At 54.2% G+C, this 19,618-nt stretch overlaps 2 protein-coding genes across 9 annotated transcripts in view; both read right to left on the reverse strand.

Moving 5' to 3' along the window:
- MTSS2 (MTSS I-BAR domain containing 2) overlaps positions 1 to 7,486 on the reverse strand; it is a 34,697-nt gene extending 27,211 nt beyond the window's left edge. For 6 of the 7 annotated variants that reach the window (XM_042480849.1, XM_042480847.1, XM_042480851.1 and 3 more), the window contains exon 1: positions 7,248 to 7,486. In XM_042480849.1, coding sequence (XP_042336783.1) covers positions 7,248 to 7,331 — 84 coding nt within the window. In that variant the 5' untranslated portion in view covers positions 7,332 to 7,486. Of the gene's footprint in view, positions 1 to 5,483; positions 5,627 to 7,247 lie in introns of those variants that run through there. The other variant, XM_042480852.1, reaches the window with a different exon arrangement.
- A 1,235-nt stretch (positions 7,487 to 8,721) lies between these two features.
- The window catches only part of VAC14 (VAC14 component of PIKFYVE complex), a 38,494-nt gene continuing 27,597 nt past the window's right edge, over positions 8,722 to 19,618 (reverse strand). The window contains exons 15-19 of one of the 2 annotated variants that reach the window (XM_042438751.1): positions 16,858 to 17,032; positions 16,008 to 16,042; positions 14,502 to 14,581; positions 13,886 to 14,048; positions 8,722 to 9,520 (exon numbers count right to left, since the gene is read on the reverse strand). In XM_042438751.1, the coding sequence (XP_042294685.1) occupies positions 9,355 to 9,520; positions 13,886 to 14,048; positions 14,502 to 14,581; positions 16,008 to 16,042; positions 16,858 to 17,032 (619 nt within the window). In that variant the 3' untranslated portion in view covers positions 8,722 to 9,354. Of the gene's footprint in view, positions 9,521 to 13,885; positions 14,049 to 14,501; positions 14,582 to 16,007; positions 16,127 to 16,857; positions 17,033 to 19,618 lie in introns of both variants that reach the window. The other variant, XM_042438750.1, reaches the window with a different exon arrangement.

Here is a 19,618-nt window from a genome sequence, read left to right on the forward strand (position 1 = left end):
CAGTTGAACAAACAAGTGACTGCTCTGAATGCACAGACTGAACACACATACACACGCTTTAAAGAAACACAGAACAGCCATCCAAGAGGTCTGACTGAACACCACTACAGCACTGCCATTCCCACTTTAATTCACCCATCTAGTGAGGATGCCAGTCTCTCTGGCCTCGGCTGGACGGTGTTTGACAGCCAGAAGAGGAACCAGGGCGACCCAGAACTGGCCACCTTCAAGTCTTCTCAGAATGACAGCCGCCTCAGGGCTCCATCCTGCAAAACAGCATTTCCTCCCCATGCCAAATGATCAGGGAGAGATCAACTGTGATCAAACACCTAGACACCCAAAGAGGTTGGCAGGCTTCAGCACGCTGGCAAAATTCATTCACCGCAGGCACCACAAGGGCCTGGCCTTGCCCATTCTAAGAGGCCTTTAGGAACTGGTGGCAATGAGCTCCTCAAGGGCTGTGTGATGCTTTGCTGGTTTTTATCTTCCTTCTTTTAATGGATTTGTTCAGAAGGGATTTAATGCTGTGACTTAACTCTGTTTTAACAGCAACTTTTTATATACGATGATTTAATTACATTTTAGCATTAGTGAGCAGTTGTGAGTCTTGGTAGAGGAACAAGGCAGGAAATGAGCAAACGAAGGAGCAAACAGGTCTTTCTCTCTCTCTCTCTCTTGTGCTGCCTCCACCACCAGAGAGGGACTTGTGGGCATAAATGTGGGCAACTGAGGCTCATGCCCGCCCACCTGTGACCCCCAAGAGCCCTTCTCCAGGATCACACCTGGCACTTTCGAGGCGGAGGCCCTGACAATGGAGGGCCCCCTAGATCATTCCCCCCATATTCCAGGCAGCCAGAGAGCCCCCTCCCGCCCCCCCAAAAAAATGTAAAGCATTTTCCATTTCCTGCTGGCCAGATGCCCAAGTCTATTGTAGGAAAGGATATTTATAACACCTGGGAGAAGAGCAAGACAAAGAGGGTCCAGGTTCCCCTTCCTACACCATTTTGGCTAGCATGGCCTAGCAATGGCCAATGCCAACGCTGCCACCTCCTCCTCCTCCTCCTTCGTAATTCACGCAGGTTGCCAATGAATCAGCAGAAGAGCTCTTAAGCCCTTATGGCTCCACAAAAAGGCTTTTATATACACACCAGCAGCCAATGGGGCTGTTTCGACAAGGGAGTTATATGCTCCCTGTAACTGGCTCTGGGTTCAGCATCCTGGCTGCGTTATCGAACAGTCTCCAAAGTCAGCCTCATGTAGAGCGCCTTACAGTAGTCCATATGGAATGCAACCAAGGCATGCGTCACCGTGACATCTCAAGAGCGGGTGCAGCTGGAATACTAAGTGTTAGCTGAGCAAATGCCCTCCTGGCCAGTCAAGTCACCTGAGGGCAGGGAACTATTTGTAGGTCGCTCTAAGAGCAGGGTATAAATACTCTGAATGAAATGAAAAACGAAATGTGGGAGCCTGAGATTTCCAGGGGAGCATAGTCCCTGTTCCTTGCGACCAGACAACAGGCAACAAGAGTCCATTTCCCATCTGAAAGGCAGCCAGGCTCCGTTCTGTGCTGGAAGGGTTCCCTGAGAATGCCAGTTCCTCAGGGCACTCTCTGGACCTCTTAAGGATATCCATATCCTTAATGGGGATATGATCTTGCCCTTTATTAATATCCTGATTTTTATTAACCTTACAGACCAATCAATCAATTACTAGTCTCCAAGGATCCAGCAGGAAGAGGGACGGCCTCAAGCCTCCAGCACTCCTTCCCCAAACAGGGCTACCCAACAGTCCTCCGCTACTCCATCTGAAGCCACCATCCTCCTGCAGTTTCTCATCCCCTGGTTACAATGCTCAGCAGAAACACACAGACCACAGTTCGTGGGCATCTCCAGAGTAGGCACAATGTGGGCACACACGCACATCCCCTATATCAGGAATAAGGCGACTTGTTCTACAAATCCTTCGGACGTAGGGCTCTGGAATCCGGCCAGCCTCAGATTCCATCAACCATTCTCTCTCACACACATACACAGACACACTGAACAGTCTTTCAAAGCTCTTCCCAGGTGGCACAAAGGTCCAGCTGACTATCACTTATCACAAATAGTAGCCCTAGCAACAGAGCCATGCCTCCAAGTGGAGACAGATACGGGTTAATGGAGGAAGAGCGGGAAGACCGAAGGAAAACAGCATGATGGAATACATTGCTTGCTGCGGAGGAAGAGGAAGAGTGACTCAGCAGCCAGACTCACTCTGCGCTAAAACAGCCACAAATGGAGTCTTCCTGCCATGGCCTCCCCAATCCTGCACCAAGCAGCCCTCTCCGAAGGATGCCAGTGAAGCCCCCGGGCACCATTCCCTTAATGGGGCGGTGGGGGGGGGGGGAGATGGCACATGGCCCTTCACGCCCAACCCCTGCAAAAGAAGTGATGCCAAAATCTGCCAGCACACCAGAGAAAGCCCTTCTACAGTTTCCTGCCAAAATCCAGGAGCAAATGGAGAAGCTGTCCAGCTTCTTAAGGGCTTTTATGGGTCTGCACCTGGAATTCAGCAGCGTGTGAAAGCAGCAACAGCAGGAAGAAGGGACTGGTTTTGGTGGGCTTCGGAGAGGTGGGGAAACCCTTGCCCCTGGACTCATCAATGCAGCCCTTCCACTTGCCCCCTTTGCCCCTCTTCTGTTCGGAGGGGGCAGAGAAGCCCACCCTAAATGTAGGGGAGACCCTACTGAGGCCTAGATTAGCCCCTCACCCTGCAAGCATGGCCAGCTTTATTTCAGGGTGGCCACTACAGATGTGAGGGTGGCCTGGCAAGACTCCCATCCAGCCAAGGGCTTTGCCAGTGGTGGCCCTCAGAGCCACGGTTGGCCGGCAGCAGAGCATCCCTTTGCCCATTTGCCATGAACCCCTACCTACCAGGCTCAAACAGCAATATCCGCCAAGACAACAAAAACAGATTAAAAAACACATTGGCCCATAGCAACTGCCCCTTACATAAAACACAATGTAGGGCCACGCATTCTGCCAGGATGCGAGTCTGCCCCCCCCCCCCCCGCAACTCCCTCATCAACCCTCCATTCATTGTAAACCAGCTGCCAATTACTAAACAAGCTTCATTACTGCCATCCCCAAAAATACAGCAGCTGGCAGTGGTTGCCTTGCCTTGCATTTTAGGCAGGTTAAACAGGGAGAACGACCCCCACCCCAGAGAAAACACAGTATGTAGATATAACAAAATGTCTGCAGTGGACTTGGAATGACTGGACAGATAGGACTGCTCCTCATTTGTATTTGTCCGTAAGCTTAGTGGAGCCACAAAAGCAACATTCAGCACAAACAAACAAGACAGGTATGACTGAGTAGCCATATTACAAAACATCAAGCATCTACAGATTTTGTTTTAGAATCAGGAAAGCGAATGCCTTCTGAGATGGAAAAGGGAAATTAGCTTCTAGGAAGAGACTCTGATCTTTCTGGAAAGAGATGAATGACCTCCAGAATAGACAAATATGACTCGTCCTTATCGCAAGGGAATGTGCTTTGTTCTAACATTCACAGTGAAAATGGTTTAACAAAGGAGAAGCAAAACATTCTCTTTAGGAAACGAAGGCTGCAACTTGAGGAGGAATAAAGGAAGAAGAACTGAAGCCAAGAAATGGCTGAGGAAGCCAGGGCCGGCCTCTTCCTCTCAAGTGGCAAAAAGCGCCCACCCTCCGCAGGCAGGACCCACAAGCACCAGTCCCCCCTCGACCCAGGAGGCCTCCCAGTGCCACCATTCCCACCCAGTGCCACCATTCCCACCCACCATTCCCACCCACATAGAAAATCTCTTTTGTACCAATCAAACACAGTACCTCTGAAGCAATCCACATATGAACCAGTGGGCAAATCATCCGACCCGAGTTACATTGGCACTTTTTTGTTTGAAAGGTAAAGTAATAACTGTTGTTTGGTGCCTTCAAGTTGTTTCCAAATTATGGTGACCCTAAGGCAACCCTGTCACTGGGTTTTCTGGGGCTGAGAGTGTGTGACTCACCCAATGGACTTCCATGGCTGAGTGGGGAACCAAACCCTGGCCTCTAGAGTTGTAGTAAGACACTAGTGTAGCGTAGTGGTTTCCATGGTTCACTTCACACTCGACCATGAAACCCACTGGGCTAGTCACACTTCCTCAGCCTCAGGGGAAAGCAATGGCAAACCTCCTCTGAACAAATCCTGAACAAGTCCAGGGTTGCTGTAAGTTGGAAGCGACTTGAACACACACTCACACACAAACCACTATTTATGAGGGTCACGTTGGTTCTCATGAACCAAATAAAACCCTCCATTCTTGGATGCAACTGCCACTTCCTGCTGCCCTTCTCCTGCCGCAGCCAGCATCACCCCAATCCATGAAAGTGGCAGGGGCTCCTCACATCCAAAGAGCAGTGAATCCACTCTGGGTTTCACACTCTCTGCCCCTATGCCCCATGTGCAATACCACAGATAGGAGCCTGGATGCTATGCACTGACAGAGGGGTTGCGTTGCCACATCTGCACAATGTTCCTTCCCCACGTTTCTGGGTGATGCTGGACCCAAACCACAAGCAGAGTATTAGCAGATAGCTTCCAGTTCCACACACAGACCTTGTCCTCCCCCCACCAACAGTGGAGAATGTGCAGACTTCCAAGCACTGCTGTATTGCAACTCCCATCATCTTTGCAGCATGGCTATGTTGGCTGAGGCTGGTGGGAGCTGTGGTCGAGCCACAAGGCCAGGGATTGCCCTAACTTTCTGAGTAGAAAGAGTGACAACAAAGTGAGGGGGGGGACCCACCTTGCAGACCCCCAACCGGGATCCCATCAGCAACCACTGTTTATCAAGAATGCTAAAATTCACCAAACAGGGAGAGGCAGAAAAATTGGAAAGGAAAGGAAGAAGCAGCAACAGACAGGAGGAAAAAAGTGGGTCATGGTGATTAGGAAGCCTATATTTAAAGCAAAAGAGAACATGGTTTGAATCCCCTTTCCCTCCCGAATGTAAAATGCACAGATCAGAGGGAAGGAAAAGGGGAGGTGGGAGAGGAAGAGGGGCAGAGAGTAAATGGAGGGGGGCTGGAAGAGCCCTGGGGCTGACATAGCGCCCCCCCCCTATCAAAGGGGCTTTGGTAGCCCCCTCAGGTTACCAAAGGCGGCCTGAGCCAGTCAAAGGAGTGGGGAAGAGATTTAGGAGTGCCCCTAGCTTGGGGGGGGGGGTCTCCTCTCCTGCCCCACCTCCTTCCCCCCCCAAAAAAAGCTCCCCATGGGGGGCAGGAGAGAAGACCCACCAAAATTTCACTGTCAGGCATTAAATGTGGGATGGCTTTGCTTGGCGGCTCCCAAAATCACCCAAGGCATGTTGCAAGAAAATCCAGGCTTGAAGGGAGTTTCTGGCAAGATCCCTTCCTTGCCTCAAACCCCAATGGGGTAGTGGCTACCCATGGCTCCTTGTGGGTCAACAAAACCTACCTGTCAATTCCAGGTACAGCTGCTGGCAAGAAGGCCTTTCCTTCTTGTAGAGCCTGAGGGTAAGCCCCCCATGAGGCTACTTAGGGGGCAGGGGGTGTCCTGTTTGAAAACCAGCCCATCCTGGGAGGGGCTGCCCCCATTAAAGCTCACCCACCCAGCAAGAAGAGCGGCCATCTTAAATCCCCAGAGGGGGCCCAGGAGGAAGACGGCCTCAGCAGAATGGGAGGAAATGGGGCAGGGGGACCCCTCCCCAATGATCCAAAAGCCCCGCCCCACAGCCCAGCAGGGGGCTTTACAGGTTTTGGGATGGGGGGGAAGTGTCCCCCCCCCCCCCAGTTTCTTTTTGGTCTTTTTTTTTGGGCCTTCCCCCCCCGCCCCCCCCCCAAAAGGGACCCACAATTGAGGCTGGGGTCTTTTCCTCCACTGCAAAGGAGGAAAGGGACTGGGGTCCGCACCTTCTCCTGCTCAAATAAACATATCAGACTTCAAGATGCCACAGGACTCCTTTTCCCTTTCCACAATGAAGCTGACTGCCTTTCTGGACCATTTGTTACATCCTCTTCTGGGTTTGTTTGTTTTTTGAGGGGAGGCATAACAACAACAACAACAACAACTTTCTCACCTCCCCCTCCCCATGGACTGAGGCGTGGGAACAACCACAATCAACAGACAAACAACATCAGTTAAAAGACAAGCAATAATAACATCCCCCCCCTCTCCGGTTGTGTTATTTAATTCATTGCCACCCCACCTTTGCTCCAACGGGGCTCCCAAGGCGGCTTACAACAGCGCCACCCAACCAGCCCCTGTTCCGAAATGCCCTTCATTCTGGAAACAATGAAACATCCTTTCAAAACCCAGTGTCAAGGATAGATAGCAAGGCACACGCGACACACACGTACGAAGGCGCCGACTACTTGTTCCTTCGCCTCCAGGCGGACGGGAGCCTGCCCCAGGGGTGCTCTGCTCCTGCCAACGCTGGGACCCGACGTCTCCCCGCCCGCCTGGCCGAGTGGGTGGCCCTGGGGGCATTCCTGCCTGGCAGAAGAGAGCTGGACCCTCGGGCCCTTCCCTCTCCATGACTCTGGGTATCGCTGCCCGGCCGAAGAAGAAGGGGCTGGGCCGGGGCCCTCCTTGGGGCGCCGTGTCCCTCTGCCCCCCTTCCGGCCCAGAGGGAGCAGGGAAGGAAGGGGGCATCCGCCAGGAAGGCCCCGCTCCTCCTCCTCCTCCTCCTCCTGGAGGGCTCGGGACCAGAGCTCGGGGTCGGCCCCAGGAGTGGCCCACAGCCAGCGAGGAAGCCCTTGCGGCCGAGGAGTGTCCCGTGTCCCGGGGTGACTCCTGCGCCCGAGTGCAGGAGGCCCTCCAGAGGGCAGCGGGGCCAGAGGCGCCTGCGGGGTCCCTCCGGGTGAACCCTGGGTCCGGAGGCGGAGGGGAAGGAGGGAGGCACCAGGCCCTCGGCTTTCCGTGGCCTTGGGTCAGGGGCCCCAGATGCGGAGAGAAGGGCCAGAGGAACCCTCCCTCCAGTGTCCCTCCCCGATATCCCCCCAGCTGCCCCGAGCAAACCCTTCCCTTCCTTCGCCCCCCTCAGTCGGGGCCAGTCCTGCCGGAGCAGGGGACGAGGAGCCCCTCTCCCTGGCTCCCTCTTCGGCGCCCAGGCCCCGCCCCCAGCCCCCTTCCGCGGCGCTCTGCACATGCCCAGGGAAGCTCTCCCTCCCTCCTTCCCCGGCCGAAGGGGCTGCGCTTCTCCTGCCTCCCGCCGCTCACCTTCATGTCGTTGACGATGGCTTGGAAGAGCCCCCCCAGCGCCCCGCACTCCTTCTCCGACGCCGCGGGGCCACAGGCCTCCATGGCGCCTGCCTCACCGACAGCCTCCCTCCGCTGCTCTCTCAGGGCCGCCCCCGGGCTCCAGGCCGCGCTGAGCGGCTCCCGCGCTCGGCCCCGACGGACGCCATCCCTCCTCCTCTGTCCCTTCCTCTCCCTCAGAATGGCCGCCGCCGAGGAGGAGGGGGAGGGCTCTGGTCACGTGGGCGCGGAGGGAGGGGCGGGGCCGCGGCGGGGCAGGCGCAGAGATGAACAGGAAGTGGCGCCGGAAGGACGGAGGGGGACCCTCCTCCTCAGACGCTCTGGCCCTCTGGGGGGCTCCTCGATGGTCCATGGCCTCACCCTCAGGCCTGGCAAGGCCTCTATCCCGAGTCTCTCTCGCTGTTTGGGGGGGACCAGCCTCAGCCCCGAAAACCCTGAGAGAGAGAGACCCACAGGCACCAAAGGCTCTCCTTCTTAAAGCTGGGGCTCAGGACACTTTGGGGGAGACATAGAGAGAGAGAGAGAGGGGGGGGTCTAAACACAATACACACACACACATAAATATCTCTCTCCCAAACTAGTTTGAGAGAAAGGAGTCAGACTATATCAATATATATATATATATATATCCCCCATATATATATATATATGTGTGTGTGTATCAGACTATATATATATATATATATATATATATATATATATATCCCCCCAAACTAGTCTGATATATATGTGTGTGTGTGTGTGTCTGAACACAGAACAAGAGGCTACCCTCAGGACAGAAGATGGTCCGCTCAGGATCCCATAACAAACTCCAACTCCCAGAATTCCATAGCCATGAGCCAGGCAACAAGTTAAAGTGGCACCAAACTGGGTTATTTCTCCAGTGTGGATGCTGCCTGAGATTGCAGTGGGCCTCCTTGGAGGTCTTTAAACAGAAGTGGCATGTTCCTGCTTGGCAGAAGGGGGTCCGAACAGGTGGCCCTCATGGCCCCCTCCAACTCTTTTTAAGACTCAGGATTTTCTATGAAGATTTTCCATTAATCCCCCCCTCAAAAAAACAAAAACAAACCCCAATCAATCAAGTCAGCTGGGCTTTGCATTTTCCATGCCTTGCAATTGAGAGGTACATTGCAATCGCAGCCTGGTTTTAGAAATCCTCTCCACAAAAACACCCCACGCCTGTCTTCGCCCCAAGAGCACTCCCAGGGCTGCAGGGGCATCCAGGAAACCTATGGCAGCTTGTGGATGATGGGAGGGGTTCGCCTCCATCTTTCCTGCTGAAGGCCAACCAGCCCCTGCCCTTTCTTGGTGTCCTTCCCAGGCAGAAGGTCCCATTGGCCCCATTTGATGGGCCTGGAGTGGGTTTGGGTCCAGCGCAGGAGGTCAGTGTGGAATGGGATGCAGCCAAAGGAGACGCCTGCTTGTGGGGCAGGAATGGGGTTGAGTTTCCCATGATCCTTTTATTTCAACAAGGGACATTTTTACAATAGTACAAAGATGCCCTCAGGCTACAAATCTCATTGGTCCAAGATCTGTCTGTCCATGTACACATAATGCAGGGGGCAGGGGCTGGACTTTTAAGGCTGTGCACCCACAGACGTGATTGGGGTGGCCCTGCTGGGGTCCTTTTGCACGTCGCAGGTGTCGGTCGCATGCACAAGGACCGGCGTGCCAGGTGAGAGAGCAAACAGGTGCCCAGGCCAGTCTGGCAGAGGGGGCCACAAAAGACCTGCCTCCCCAGAGGCTGCCTTTCCATCCCACTGGCCTTTCTCCCAACTGTGATGGTCACAGCAAGGCTATGGCCATTGTGTGACCGCTGCAAGGCAAGGTCCTGAGGAAAGGCAAGGACTGGCCCCCCACCAGCTCCGTCCTCATGAAGAGCAGCCCCTCCATTGGGGGCAAACGGGGGCCGGTTGCTGAAGGCCAGGGTGCTCCTTGGCCACATGCCCATGGCTGCCCTTTTACCTCCACATTGTTCCCAAGTATGGAAGCAACACTGCTCTGGCCACCCACTTTCTCTGTGCCCCCTGGCAGGGAAGGAGGGGGTGACTGGCCGGCCGGCCGGCCTTCAGAAGACTGCCCTTCGGTCCAGGTTCTCTCCCCGGGCGGCTCGCTGGTGCCGGACCTGCAGGTGTTTGTCCTGGACTTTCTCAAAGTGCTGCAGCAGCTCGGCGTAGTCGATGGGGGTGTTAGTGGCAGCCTTCTTGAACCCGAGGCCGGTCTTTGAGCTGTCCCTGCAAGGAAGAAGCAGAAGGCATCAGTGATTCTTGTTGAGCTGATGGAAAACAAAATCTGACCCAGAGATGGGTCAGAAGGCCACTGCAGACAGGCATGGGTGGCTTCAAGTCCCACAAAAGCCACAGGCCAGGCCAGGCAATGGTGGAAAAAAAGGGTGATTATAGGAATAAGGGGATCAAAGAAGTGCCTGTTTTTCAGGGCCTCCCCTCAAAATGCTGGTGAGGAGGAGCAAGTGCAAGGATGCTGTCTCCTTCTCACAAGGGCACTGGAGTGATGCCAGGCCACATGCCCACAATGCCCATTTTGAAGGGAGGCAGGTAGTGGTCACTCCTTTAAACCTCCCAGTTCCCCACTGTTCAACCCAAATGAACCGATTTAAAAAGGTTTTCATCTGCTTTGGTTAATAAGCTGCTTTGTGTCCTAGTCTTGAGAAAATGGAAGGATATATATAACATATCTGCCCAGTTTAGTTGAAGAACTGGGGTGCCCCTGATTGGAGAGTGGCGCACGGTTGGCCGACTATGCTGGGCCTGCTTTGTCCACAACAACCTTGGCTGGTAGGAGGGAGAATTCCTCCCGGCTGCTCGGCCAAACGCCCGCTCCCTCAGCAAGCCAAGTGAGAGACCTCCAAGCGCCCAAAGTCTTGCTGACATCAGCTGCTCCCAGAAAGGAGATGGTTTTCCCAGTCCTGTCTCTTTCCCTGGAACCCACAAAGCAGCAGCAGTGTCAGCGTCTGTCCCAAACACCTTGAAAACTCATTTTCCAAAGTGGGGAAAGATGAAATACCATTTGAGAAGACTCTGGGCCTTGGCAACCAGCCCCAGGACATTGCAAACCGTGGGATATACAGATTATGGGTTTCCAGAGCAATGGAAAGACTCGATAGGCGCCAGGCCTTGTGCAGAAGCCTGGCCTGAACTGAAGAGAGAGGGACGGGACGCTTCAGGAGACCTGTTTTGAGCAGCCCTGGCCAAAGGGGGATGGCCACCGGCTGCTGCCTTGGCTCAACTTGGGCCAGGCTGGTGGCCCCACAAGGAGGACCTGGCTTGCAGAGCCCCTGCCAGGGCCACCCGCAGCCTTGGACAGGTGAGAGAAGGCACTCTGGGGCTAGCCCTCTGCCCCTGCTCCTGGCAGCCCAGTGGCCACAGACTCAAGGCTGGCCCAGAAAGCCTATCCTGAAGCTTCAGTAGCCAGCAGCTAATGGTGAGAGAGAGAGAGAGCCTTCTCTGTGGCCAAACCACTGCCACAAATTAATGGAATAAATTTATATGCTGCTCTTGGGAAATTCCAGGGCAGTCCATACAGTTAAACTTAAAAACCACTGTTAAAAGCAGCAGGAACCTTAGTCCATGGCAGGCAACAGGCAAAGTCTCCTCTGCAAAGGTACGCAGGCTGGAGCTGGAGAAAGGTGCCCTCCCAGCCCCACTTTGGGATACAGGTGCCAGCCAACGCCCCCACATTCTCCAGAAGAGGAAAAGCACCCCACAGGAGAAGAGGAACACCACATTCTCATACAGAGAGCAACTTCACATTTAGACAGAATGGACTGCCTTGGAAGGAGGGTCAGCGGGGAGGGGGGGTTCTCCCCCAGAGAAGGGACTGGCAAGGAGGAGGAGCGTCCATCTGCCAGGGATGCTGCTGGACAGAGGAGCCCCATTCTGTGGCCAGAGAGCTGCGGAGGGAGACGGGGCATGGTGGCCCCCAGGACCTCTGAGTTTCCTCCCAGTATTAGGCTCCTGCCAGAACCATTTGCTCAGAGACCTTGGTGTGGACCAGATGGGGCTTCTAATAAAAAACCTGGGAGCTCCAGCAAAAGACCCCCTACCCCAACATGTCAACTACCTGAGTCGGATGACCAATGGTCCCTTTGCTTAATGATTTTGGGTGGTGGGGAGAGATCCTGCTGCAAACCCCTCTGCTCTCTTCCCCCAACCTGCCCTGCACAAGCCCCCTTCCGGAAAGGGAAAAAAGCAAAGGAGTCACCTTTGTCTTTCTCTTTCCCATCAATGCCATGCCTGCAGGAGAGTGAGAGCTTGCGTGTGCATGTGCGTGTGTATGTTTGCCGTGCGCTGGGAGGGGGCTTCCCAGCTGCATTTGTTATGAAAGTCACTGCCAATGCTTAATGGAATGTAGGTCACAGTTAAGCAGACGCTCAGCCTGTCTGACAGCTCCAAATATTCAGTGGGGGGGGGGGGGGGGGCAAGGAGGAAAAAGCGAAAGGGGGGTTTGGGGGAAGGCAAAAGGGAGGGAGGGAGGGAGGGAGGAGGTCCAAATCCTGCAACTGGGCCTCCACAGAAAAGGTGCCGAGAAGGTTGCTTCCTGGGTGCAGAGAAGTGGTGCCAGGAGGAACCTCCACAGCTTACTGGCCAAAGGCTTCCTGACTGGGGGGCAAGGTCCTTGGAGGTGCTGCCCCACGGCCACTCCAGCCCAGCCACCAATGGAGCTGAGCAGGGAAACCTTCTAATTCCCATCTAAGAAAGGAAAAGTCAGGCAACCCCCAGCACACTTTCCAGAGACTCTCTCTCTTAGAGAGGGGGTCCTGGAGTGCTGCAACCAATTCCTGGCCCCCAGGACCTGCAGAGGGAACACACCACTCATTCCCCCCAGAATCACAAACTGGGAATGGTCAGAAGTCCATTCCTGACTTTGCAAAAGTCCCCCAGGGGCAGGAGAGGAGACCTTCTTAAATTCTCTGGAAAGAAGATGGCCACTCTGGGAAGTTCCCAGGGATTTTAGTGTTCCCTTTTTGGCTCAGGAGACAAACCGGCCCTGGGATGAGGCTGAAGAAGACAGAGGGGGCATGTCTGGACCATGGGCCACATGGTTACCAACCTGCCTGCCATACAAACCCATGTGCAGCAGAGCCCAGGTCACATTTTGAATGGCTCTTTGGCTCAGGAACAATTCCCAGAGGATCCTGGCTCCTTCTAGGAGTCTTTTAACAAGATGATAGCAAGAGGCAGCTGAGGCCAAGAGCCAGGTCTGCAAGGGGGGCAAGGCTGGCCGCTGGCATGGAGAGGGGCCCGGGGAAGTGAGGCCAGTGCCCCATAAGGAGAAGCTGGAGTGGGCAGCTCTCGTGCACAACCTGGGCCCCGGGTGGCCAGAGGAGAGGACTGACCACCAAGGCCCCAGAGGGACCCTGGCAAGTGGAGGGGAAGGAGAGCCTTCCACATCTCCTCCTGGGCTCCTCTGCTTGTTTCCATGGCAATACCACAAGTGAAAATTTTCCATCCCAGATGCCAAATGCCTGTGGATGAGGCATGGCCCTCCGAGGGTTACCAAATATAGACAAAACTCGGAAGAGCTCCATTGTGCCGGGCCAAGAAAACAAGCCTAGCTGCTGGGATGGGATGGGATGGAGGGAAGAGGGCTGCCTCTCCTCTTCTCAGGACAGCGGTGTCCAAGCCCCCACTGCCCCTCATCCAGGTCAGCTGCCACCCGGGGCAACTCTGCAAGAAACAGGGTGCCAGCAGGCAGCCCAACCCAGATAAAGGACCCACCCTTCCTTCTCAATGCACTGTGGAAAGATCCGTGTTGCGCCAGGCTCTGTTCTTGCAAGGAGGGGGAATAACACGGACCAAAACCAGGCCTTGGCAAGCCTTGGCACCCAGGTACAGTTCACAGTGCCATAGAGTGGAAGCCTCCCTTGGCAAATGTGCCAGGATTCCTTGCTGTACAGGAAACAAACGGCCTGAGGCTCCCAGGGCTCTCCCCCTCCCCCGACCTCCATCAGCCTTCTGTTGGCACACAGGCCTCTCCCCACTGCAGCCCAGAACATTCAGGCTCTGGGACTGGAGAGCCCCATGACATCCTGACCTCCCCACCTTCACAATGGGGCACCCCTTTGGGGTGGGAGGTTTGGGTGTTGGTCAAGCGAGACTCCCTGATCTAAAGTGGTGTCCCGAGAGTTCCTTTGCCTCTGGTGTCACGAGACGTGGACGCCTTTGTCCCAGTGCAGCAATGGCATCCTGCCAGGAGGCCTCACCAACTGCCCCAGTATGGCACCCTGCCAGACAGTGCCCACCCCAGCCACTGATGCTAATTTGCCCTCCCCATAAATGCCAGAAAAACGGAGCTACAGAACTGACCAGCAACAATCACAGGGAGAGGAGACCCTGCAATGCCCAGGCCCTCAGTGGGCAGCACCTTCCTCTCCTTCAGGGTCTGGGGTGCCCACTGGGGTCTCTGAGACAGCAGCACCCACTCCTCACTCTATTTGGGAAGGCCAAAAGGCCAGGCCAAAACCCATCACCAGATGACTGTAGGGACAGCCCAGAAGAGGAACCCAGATCCCTGGCAGTGTTGGCATGAGGAGGGGGAGGCAAGAGGATGGGTTCTGCTTAGCCAAGGGCCAGACTTACGCCGCTGCTGCAGCCGCCTGCATGAGCTCTGGGTTGGGGACGCATTGGAGCCGATGGGAAAGGAGCTGAAAGGCGCTGCTCTGCGGGAGAAGCATCAGGAGCCCATAAAGAGCCTTGATGAGGTACGGGTTGCTCTTGACGTCCAGCAGCTGCAGCCGGAGATCTGGAAGGAAAAGAGGAGAAGAGGGGAGGTGGGCTGCAGGGCTTGGGGGGCTGCAGGCGTGGACCCCCACAGCAAGAGACAGGCCACAGCCACTGGCATTTCTAGGCCACAGTGTGCCTGCTCTCCCTTGGTCCTAAAGGCCAGCAGTACTAAGACCTTCATATGCGGACATCACACTCCCCATCACATTGCTAACCTACATTCTGCACAGAGTCCCGCCCACCGCCACGCTGCCGCATGTCCCTTGTGGACAAGCGCAAGAGAGGGTCTTGCAGCAAAACGGCACATAACTTCTGCTCTATTTATTTGGGCCGTGTCACCACTTGTAATGAGGGAGAAACTGACTGGGGCCCATATATGCACCAATACACACAGATGCTGCCCCACAAGCCTCTTGCAAACACTCGCTCACACGCACACCTGCACCTGGCTGAAAGAGAAAAGGCGGCTTACAGGTAAAAATCGGGCACTCGATCAGCTGCACCAGTTTGTCCACCTCAATCAGGAAGTCCACTGTGACCTCCAGGTCGCCGCTGCGCACAGCTGCTAAGGAAACTCATCTGCCCACCAAGGAAGCCATAGAGTCAACCAGCACCCAAAACTGGCCCCAACCTGTGAGGCTTTTTTAACAAACTGCTGTGGGAGGATTCACCTCCCCCCCTCACCAAACCAAAAAGACAGCAGGGGTCCTTTCCCACTCTCAGGTTGGAGGATTTTCCCACACTGTGGCCTGTAAATGTAGTAAGGAGAACCAAGGGGCTGCAAACAGGGAGGAGCAGTGCTGGGCATCCTTTCTGATACTGAAGAGTGGACACTGAGGAGACACACTTGTATAACACCACCACCCCACACAAACAAAATAATAAAATGAAGGTTGTGGAGTTAACTGTGGCACTTAACTGCATTTTTAGCACACACCCTGTTCCACCAAGGTCCAAGTTCTGCTTTGCAAAGTGGAGCAAGAGGTGCGCAGAGGAGGCCTCCAGCACCCAAAGGTCCACCTCTCTCCATGCCCTCCAAAAGGTCCCATCTGTGGGGACAGAAAGATTTCCCTACTTCTTTCCCTCTGTTGTACAAAATCCCACTGGGAGCTACAAGGCAATCTAGAAATGTTTCTCAAACTAAAAATAAATGCTTAGGGTGGGTTTTGCCTGCTATGCCAAGAGCGTGGCAGTTGCTGAGAATGCAGCCTCCCATCTCTCTGAGCATGGAAGTGGCATTTGCATGGAAGAATTCTCACGGAGTGAGGACCGATTTTAAACGCCCAAAAACCCACTCCCTAACCCACTGCCCCAAGAGGCTAAAATTAGTTCAGGCCACGGGAGGGAGACGCCTCTCTAAAAACCCAGCAACAGACACAAAGCCCCCACCCACGAAATGGGCCTCTCCAAGATGTTTCCACTCAAGAGGCCTCTCCTGAACTGAAATGTTAGTAACTGCCCTCAAAACTCACCTTTTCCCAAGAAGCCTTTGACAGAGGGTACTGGGCATCAGCCCCTGTCCCCTCCAGATGCCATCTGACTGCAGCTCCCAGCAGCCAGCATAGCCACTTCTGAGGAATACTGGGAGTTGCAATCCAATAACCCTTACAGGGCTGCACAACTGCCATCCTATATCCTAGCCTAAATAAGACAAAGTTCATACAACTGAAATAACTCCATCTTTTTCCCCATGGCTCCAACACTCCCCCTATATAGCAGTGAACTCAAAGGCCTTCATCAAACTACAAATCCTAGGAGGGAGCCACAGCAGTTAAAGCAGACTGAAGTTGCTGCAAGAGCAGAGTGTGGCTTATGCTTCCAGCCCTTAATGGAGGTGGAGACGCACACCGTACAAAGGACCTCGGGCCCAGCCATTTTGAATCGGATGCTCAACTAGGCTGCTGCAGAGCTGCCGGTTCCTGTGGCTGCTTTAGACAACCCAATGCACCCAGCACATAGACACACACTGGAAGGATACAACTTCTGGATGAGGTCGTAGGCGTGCTTGTAGTTCTGGGTAAGGAAGCAGAGGGAGACGGTGGTCACAGGGTTGTGGCACCAGGAGCGGTACAGGCAGCAGAAGAGGTTCCGGCTTTCCTGGGGAGACACAGCACCATGTGCCCATATATGGGCAAGGCTGATCCATGCCACACAAGTCCTGTTCTCTCACACCCACCTAGGAACCTGGCTATGGGCACAGCCCCCTCAGAGGGCAAAGGAACGGAGGCCAATGCCATGCGCTCAGCTACCACAAAGCAGGCTACTTCCTGCACATCTGCACTACCAGGTGGATCTCCTAAATTAGCCAGGTGAGCATGGAGCCTGGCACCCCAAGGCTGTCCATGTAGCCCTTGATCCTAGGCTGAGCCCTGGGTGGAACAGAGGGGTTACGGGGGACAAGAAGGTCCCAGAGGTCATACAGCATCTCATGCCCCATTTTCACCCTTCTCTCAAAGGCTGCCACACTGCTACCACCACTCCCCCATCTGTTGACTGTGGTGCTCATTTGGGAGTGCTTCCTATGCATTAGCCACAATGACTTCAGTTTAACCCCGAGATTTTCTTGACCCTTATTTCTCATCAAAATATACGAAGGACTCCCTGGCTTCAGCAAAACCCCATGAGACCCCCATGAGGCTGGGTGCAATCTCTCTGAAGGAAGAGGGTTGGTGCCCCTGAGCCCAGCCAGAAAGGAGCATGGATGAAGGGAAGCTCCCCCCCCAGAAGTGCTTGTGGGGCTGACCAGTGAGAGGAGGCAGAGCCTGACCCGTCCTAGGCAATGCCTGATCTGTCCGAGGAGAGACACTGGGCCTCCCTTCCCAACCTACCAGTGTCTTCAGGTCCTTGAGCTGGTTCCTCAGCTGGAAGAGTTCGGAAGAGGTCAGGAGGATGGTGTTGAGGGTGTGGACCATCGTGGAGGCAAACTTCAGGTCCTCCTCTCGCAGAAGGATGTCTGCCATGGAGTGGAAAATGTTCTCTGCGTTCAGGAGCAGGCACAGCTGTCTAAACAGCACCAAGAAAGGATGGTTAGGAGCTGACAGAAAAAGGGTGTGTGTGTGGGTTCCCCAAAGTCACACACTCAAACACATAGAGCCACCAAACCCAGTTCCACAAAGCTGAGAAACATCTTGGGTAGCTCCACACCTGCTCCCCAAATGGCAGCAACCATGTCCCCTCACTCTCATGGCATCTTATAGCTCTGGCCTGAATTGTTCAGGTTGGTCTCCAGTGAGAGCAGACCCATAGGATCCATGGGATTTACCAATGTGTTGACTTACCTTTCAACCAATGGTTCAGTGGGTGTGCTCTGGCTGGGCAACCCATGGGGTGTTCAGGCCAGAGGGTGAACGGGTCACACTGTGTGCCAGATTGTTGTACAGGCAACATTGGTAATAAAAACAGGATTCAGAGAGGAGCTTTTCAAGAAAGCTAGCCAGAAGAGGTCACTGGGTTGTGGCAGAAATGTGGCAACCAGGATTAGCACAAGACTACAGCAATGCTGCTGCTCAGCTTGGAAAGTTTGAGAGGTAGGTCCCACGAGAAACATATACATGGTGCTGAATGAAGAAAGGAGGTTTCCCTGCATGCCCATTCACAAACATCTTCACATATTCCTCTTCCACAAAACTGATGATATGTATAGAAAATGGAAAAGCAAAAGGTGATTCTCAAAGCAGACACCATCCCTCCCATTGGTGTCTCTAGATAGGTCTCTTGGCATCTGGCAGCCTGCATCCCATAACAACATTTGGGGAGACTGGGGGGGGGGCAAGAGAAGATACAGAAGGCACAGTCTTGTAGCAGCAAACCATCCTCCATGGTCCAAAAATAGGAAAGGAGGAAAAACAGGGCAGAGAGACAGAGGAATGTTTGGAGCTGCACCAGGTTCTTTGCTGGGTCTCCAACAGTTGCCTTTTTCCAAGAGGAGCTGAGAGAGTGTGCCTTGGTGCCCTTTCTTCCCTTCTGGCCCACTCTCTGGGACCTAGCAAGAGCAGCCTCCTTCCCCATCTCCCCTGCCCTCTCTGGCCCAATCTGCCCTGGATTAATAAAAGTAATTTTGAGGTTTATCAGATGTTTTACAGCAAATTGAAAGGAGTGGGAGGGGGGTTGTGAAGGGGCTGAAGCTGGATCCAAAGCCCAGCTCTTCCACAAATGGCCTTGAAGGGAAGGGCAAAGGCTCAGGAAACATGGAGATGAACACCAGGTGCCTGGCAGGCAGCACAGCCTTAAGCCTTTGCTACCCCTCAATAAAATGGCCCTAATGCCAGCTAGAGCAGACTGGGTTTTGCCCAGGTAGCAATGGCCAGTCCTTCAGTGACTGCTTTCGTGAGTCTGGTTGCTCTGGTTGAGGCCGGCAACTGGCATTAGGCCAATGCATTTCTCTTGCGCTTAAGAGAGCAGTCATTCCTGGCCGCTTGGGCCACAAAGGGCCTCTTCATGGGGACGGAAGGATGCGCTGGATGGCAAGGAAGGCTGCGTGGAGCCAGGCCAGGGAAGTGGTCAAGGAAGGTGGGCAGCACATGCTCCCAAGAGAGAGACGGGGGCTTCTCTATCTGTCCCTTCCTCCCCAAAAAGGGGCTCCATCCTCTCTCTCTCTCTCTCTCTCTCTCTTGCCCACTTTGAGACCTAATTTGCCAGCTTTTTCACCCAGAGTTCATTCATTTCCTGACCCAACACCTTTCTGGAGGCTTCATCCCAGGAATCTCTACTGAACAAACCCAGGAATCCCAAAGAGTTTTCTTCCTCTACACCAGAAACGGAAAATGAAATTCACTCTGGGGAAGGCCTTTCTGTGGATCCAACAGGCACTCCTCTGCCTCCATCCCTCTCTGCTTTTCCTCTCTCTCCTCCTCTTCCCCCAAATCCTCCCTTTTTCCTGCCAAGGCTGCTGCTGCTGCCACCAACCCGTGGTTTGCTTGAGGACGCCTGAGACAAAGCCCCATGTGCGGCTTGGCACTGCCCCTGCGCCCATTCAAAGGACATGGGAAAGAAAGAAAGAAAGAAAGAAAGAAAGAAAGAGTGACCCAAGAGGGTAAGCTGCCCTCAAGTTACCTCGGGCAAGGCTCGAACCGTTCTCTCTTTCAGCCCCTTCTAAAAGGGCTTTAAGCCCCGGTTTTGATCTATTTCCAGCACAGAATAATAATTCATTAAAAAGGCCAAGAATAGCCATTCAATCAGTCCTGAGCAGAAAAACTAGGGAGAAGCCATTTCCCACAAGAGCGCCAACACTCATTAAAAGGTTTTCTTATGGGAGACGGAGGCCAAGAGTGGGGAGGGTGAGAGGCAAGCTTCAAGAGCAGGAGCCACCCAAATTTGGGGTCCAGCCCCAAAGAATGAAAACAAGGGCTACTCCAGGGTCATCTGCCCATCCTGCTTCATGCCCACAGTGCGCACTGCCTTTGGGGTGGGGGGTTTTGGCACTAGGGACCTGCCTGCATAGGTCTTCCTATGTGAAGATACATGATCCTGGAATACCACAAGGAACAGAGCAGCAGCCCCCCAAGTCCCAACAGCCGGCTATAAGGCCTAAGAGCCGGGCCAGTCCCATGGGGTCACCTGAATGGTCTCTCTCGCACGAGGCACAACCTG

This window comes from Sceloporus undulatus, chromosome 8 (assembly GCF_019175285.1).
Source record: "Sceloporus undulatus isolate JIND9_A2432 ecotype Alabama chromosome 8, SceUnd_v1.1, whole genome shotgun sequence".
Classification (NCBI taxonomy): Eukaryota; Metazoa; Chordata; class Lepidosauria; order Squamata; family Phrynosomatidae; genus Sceloporus; species Sceloporus undulatus.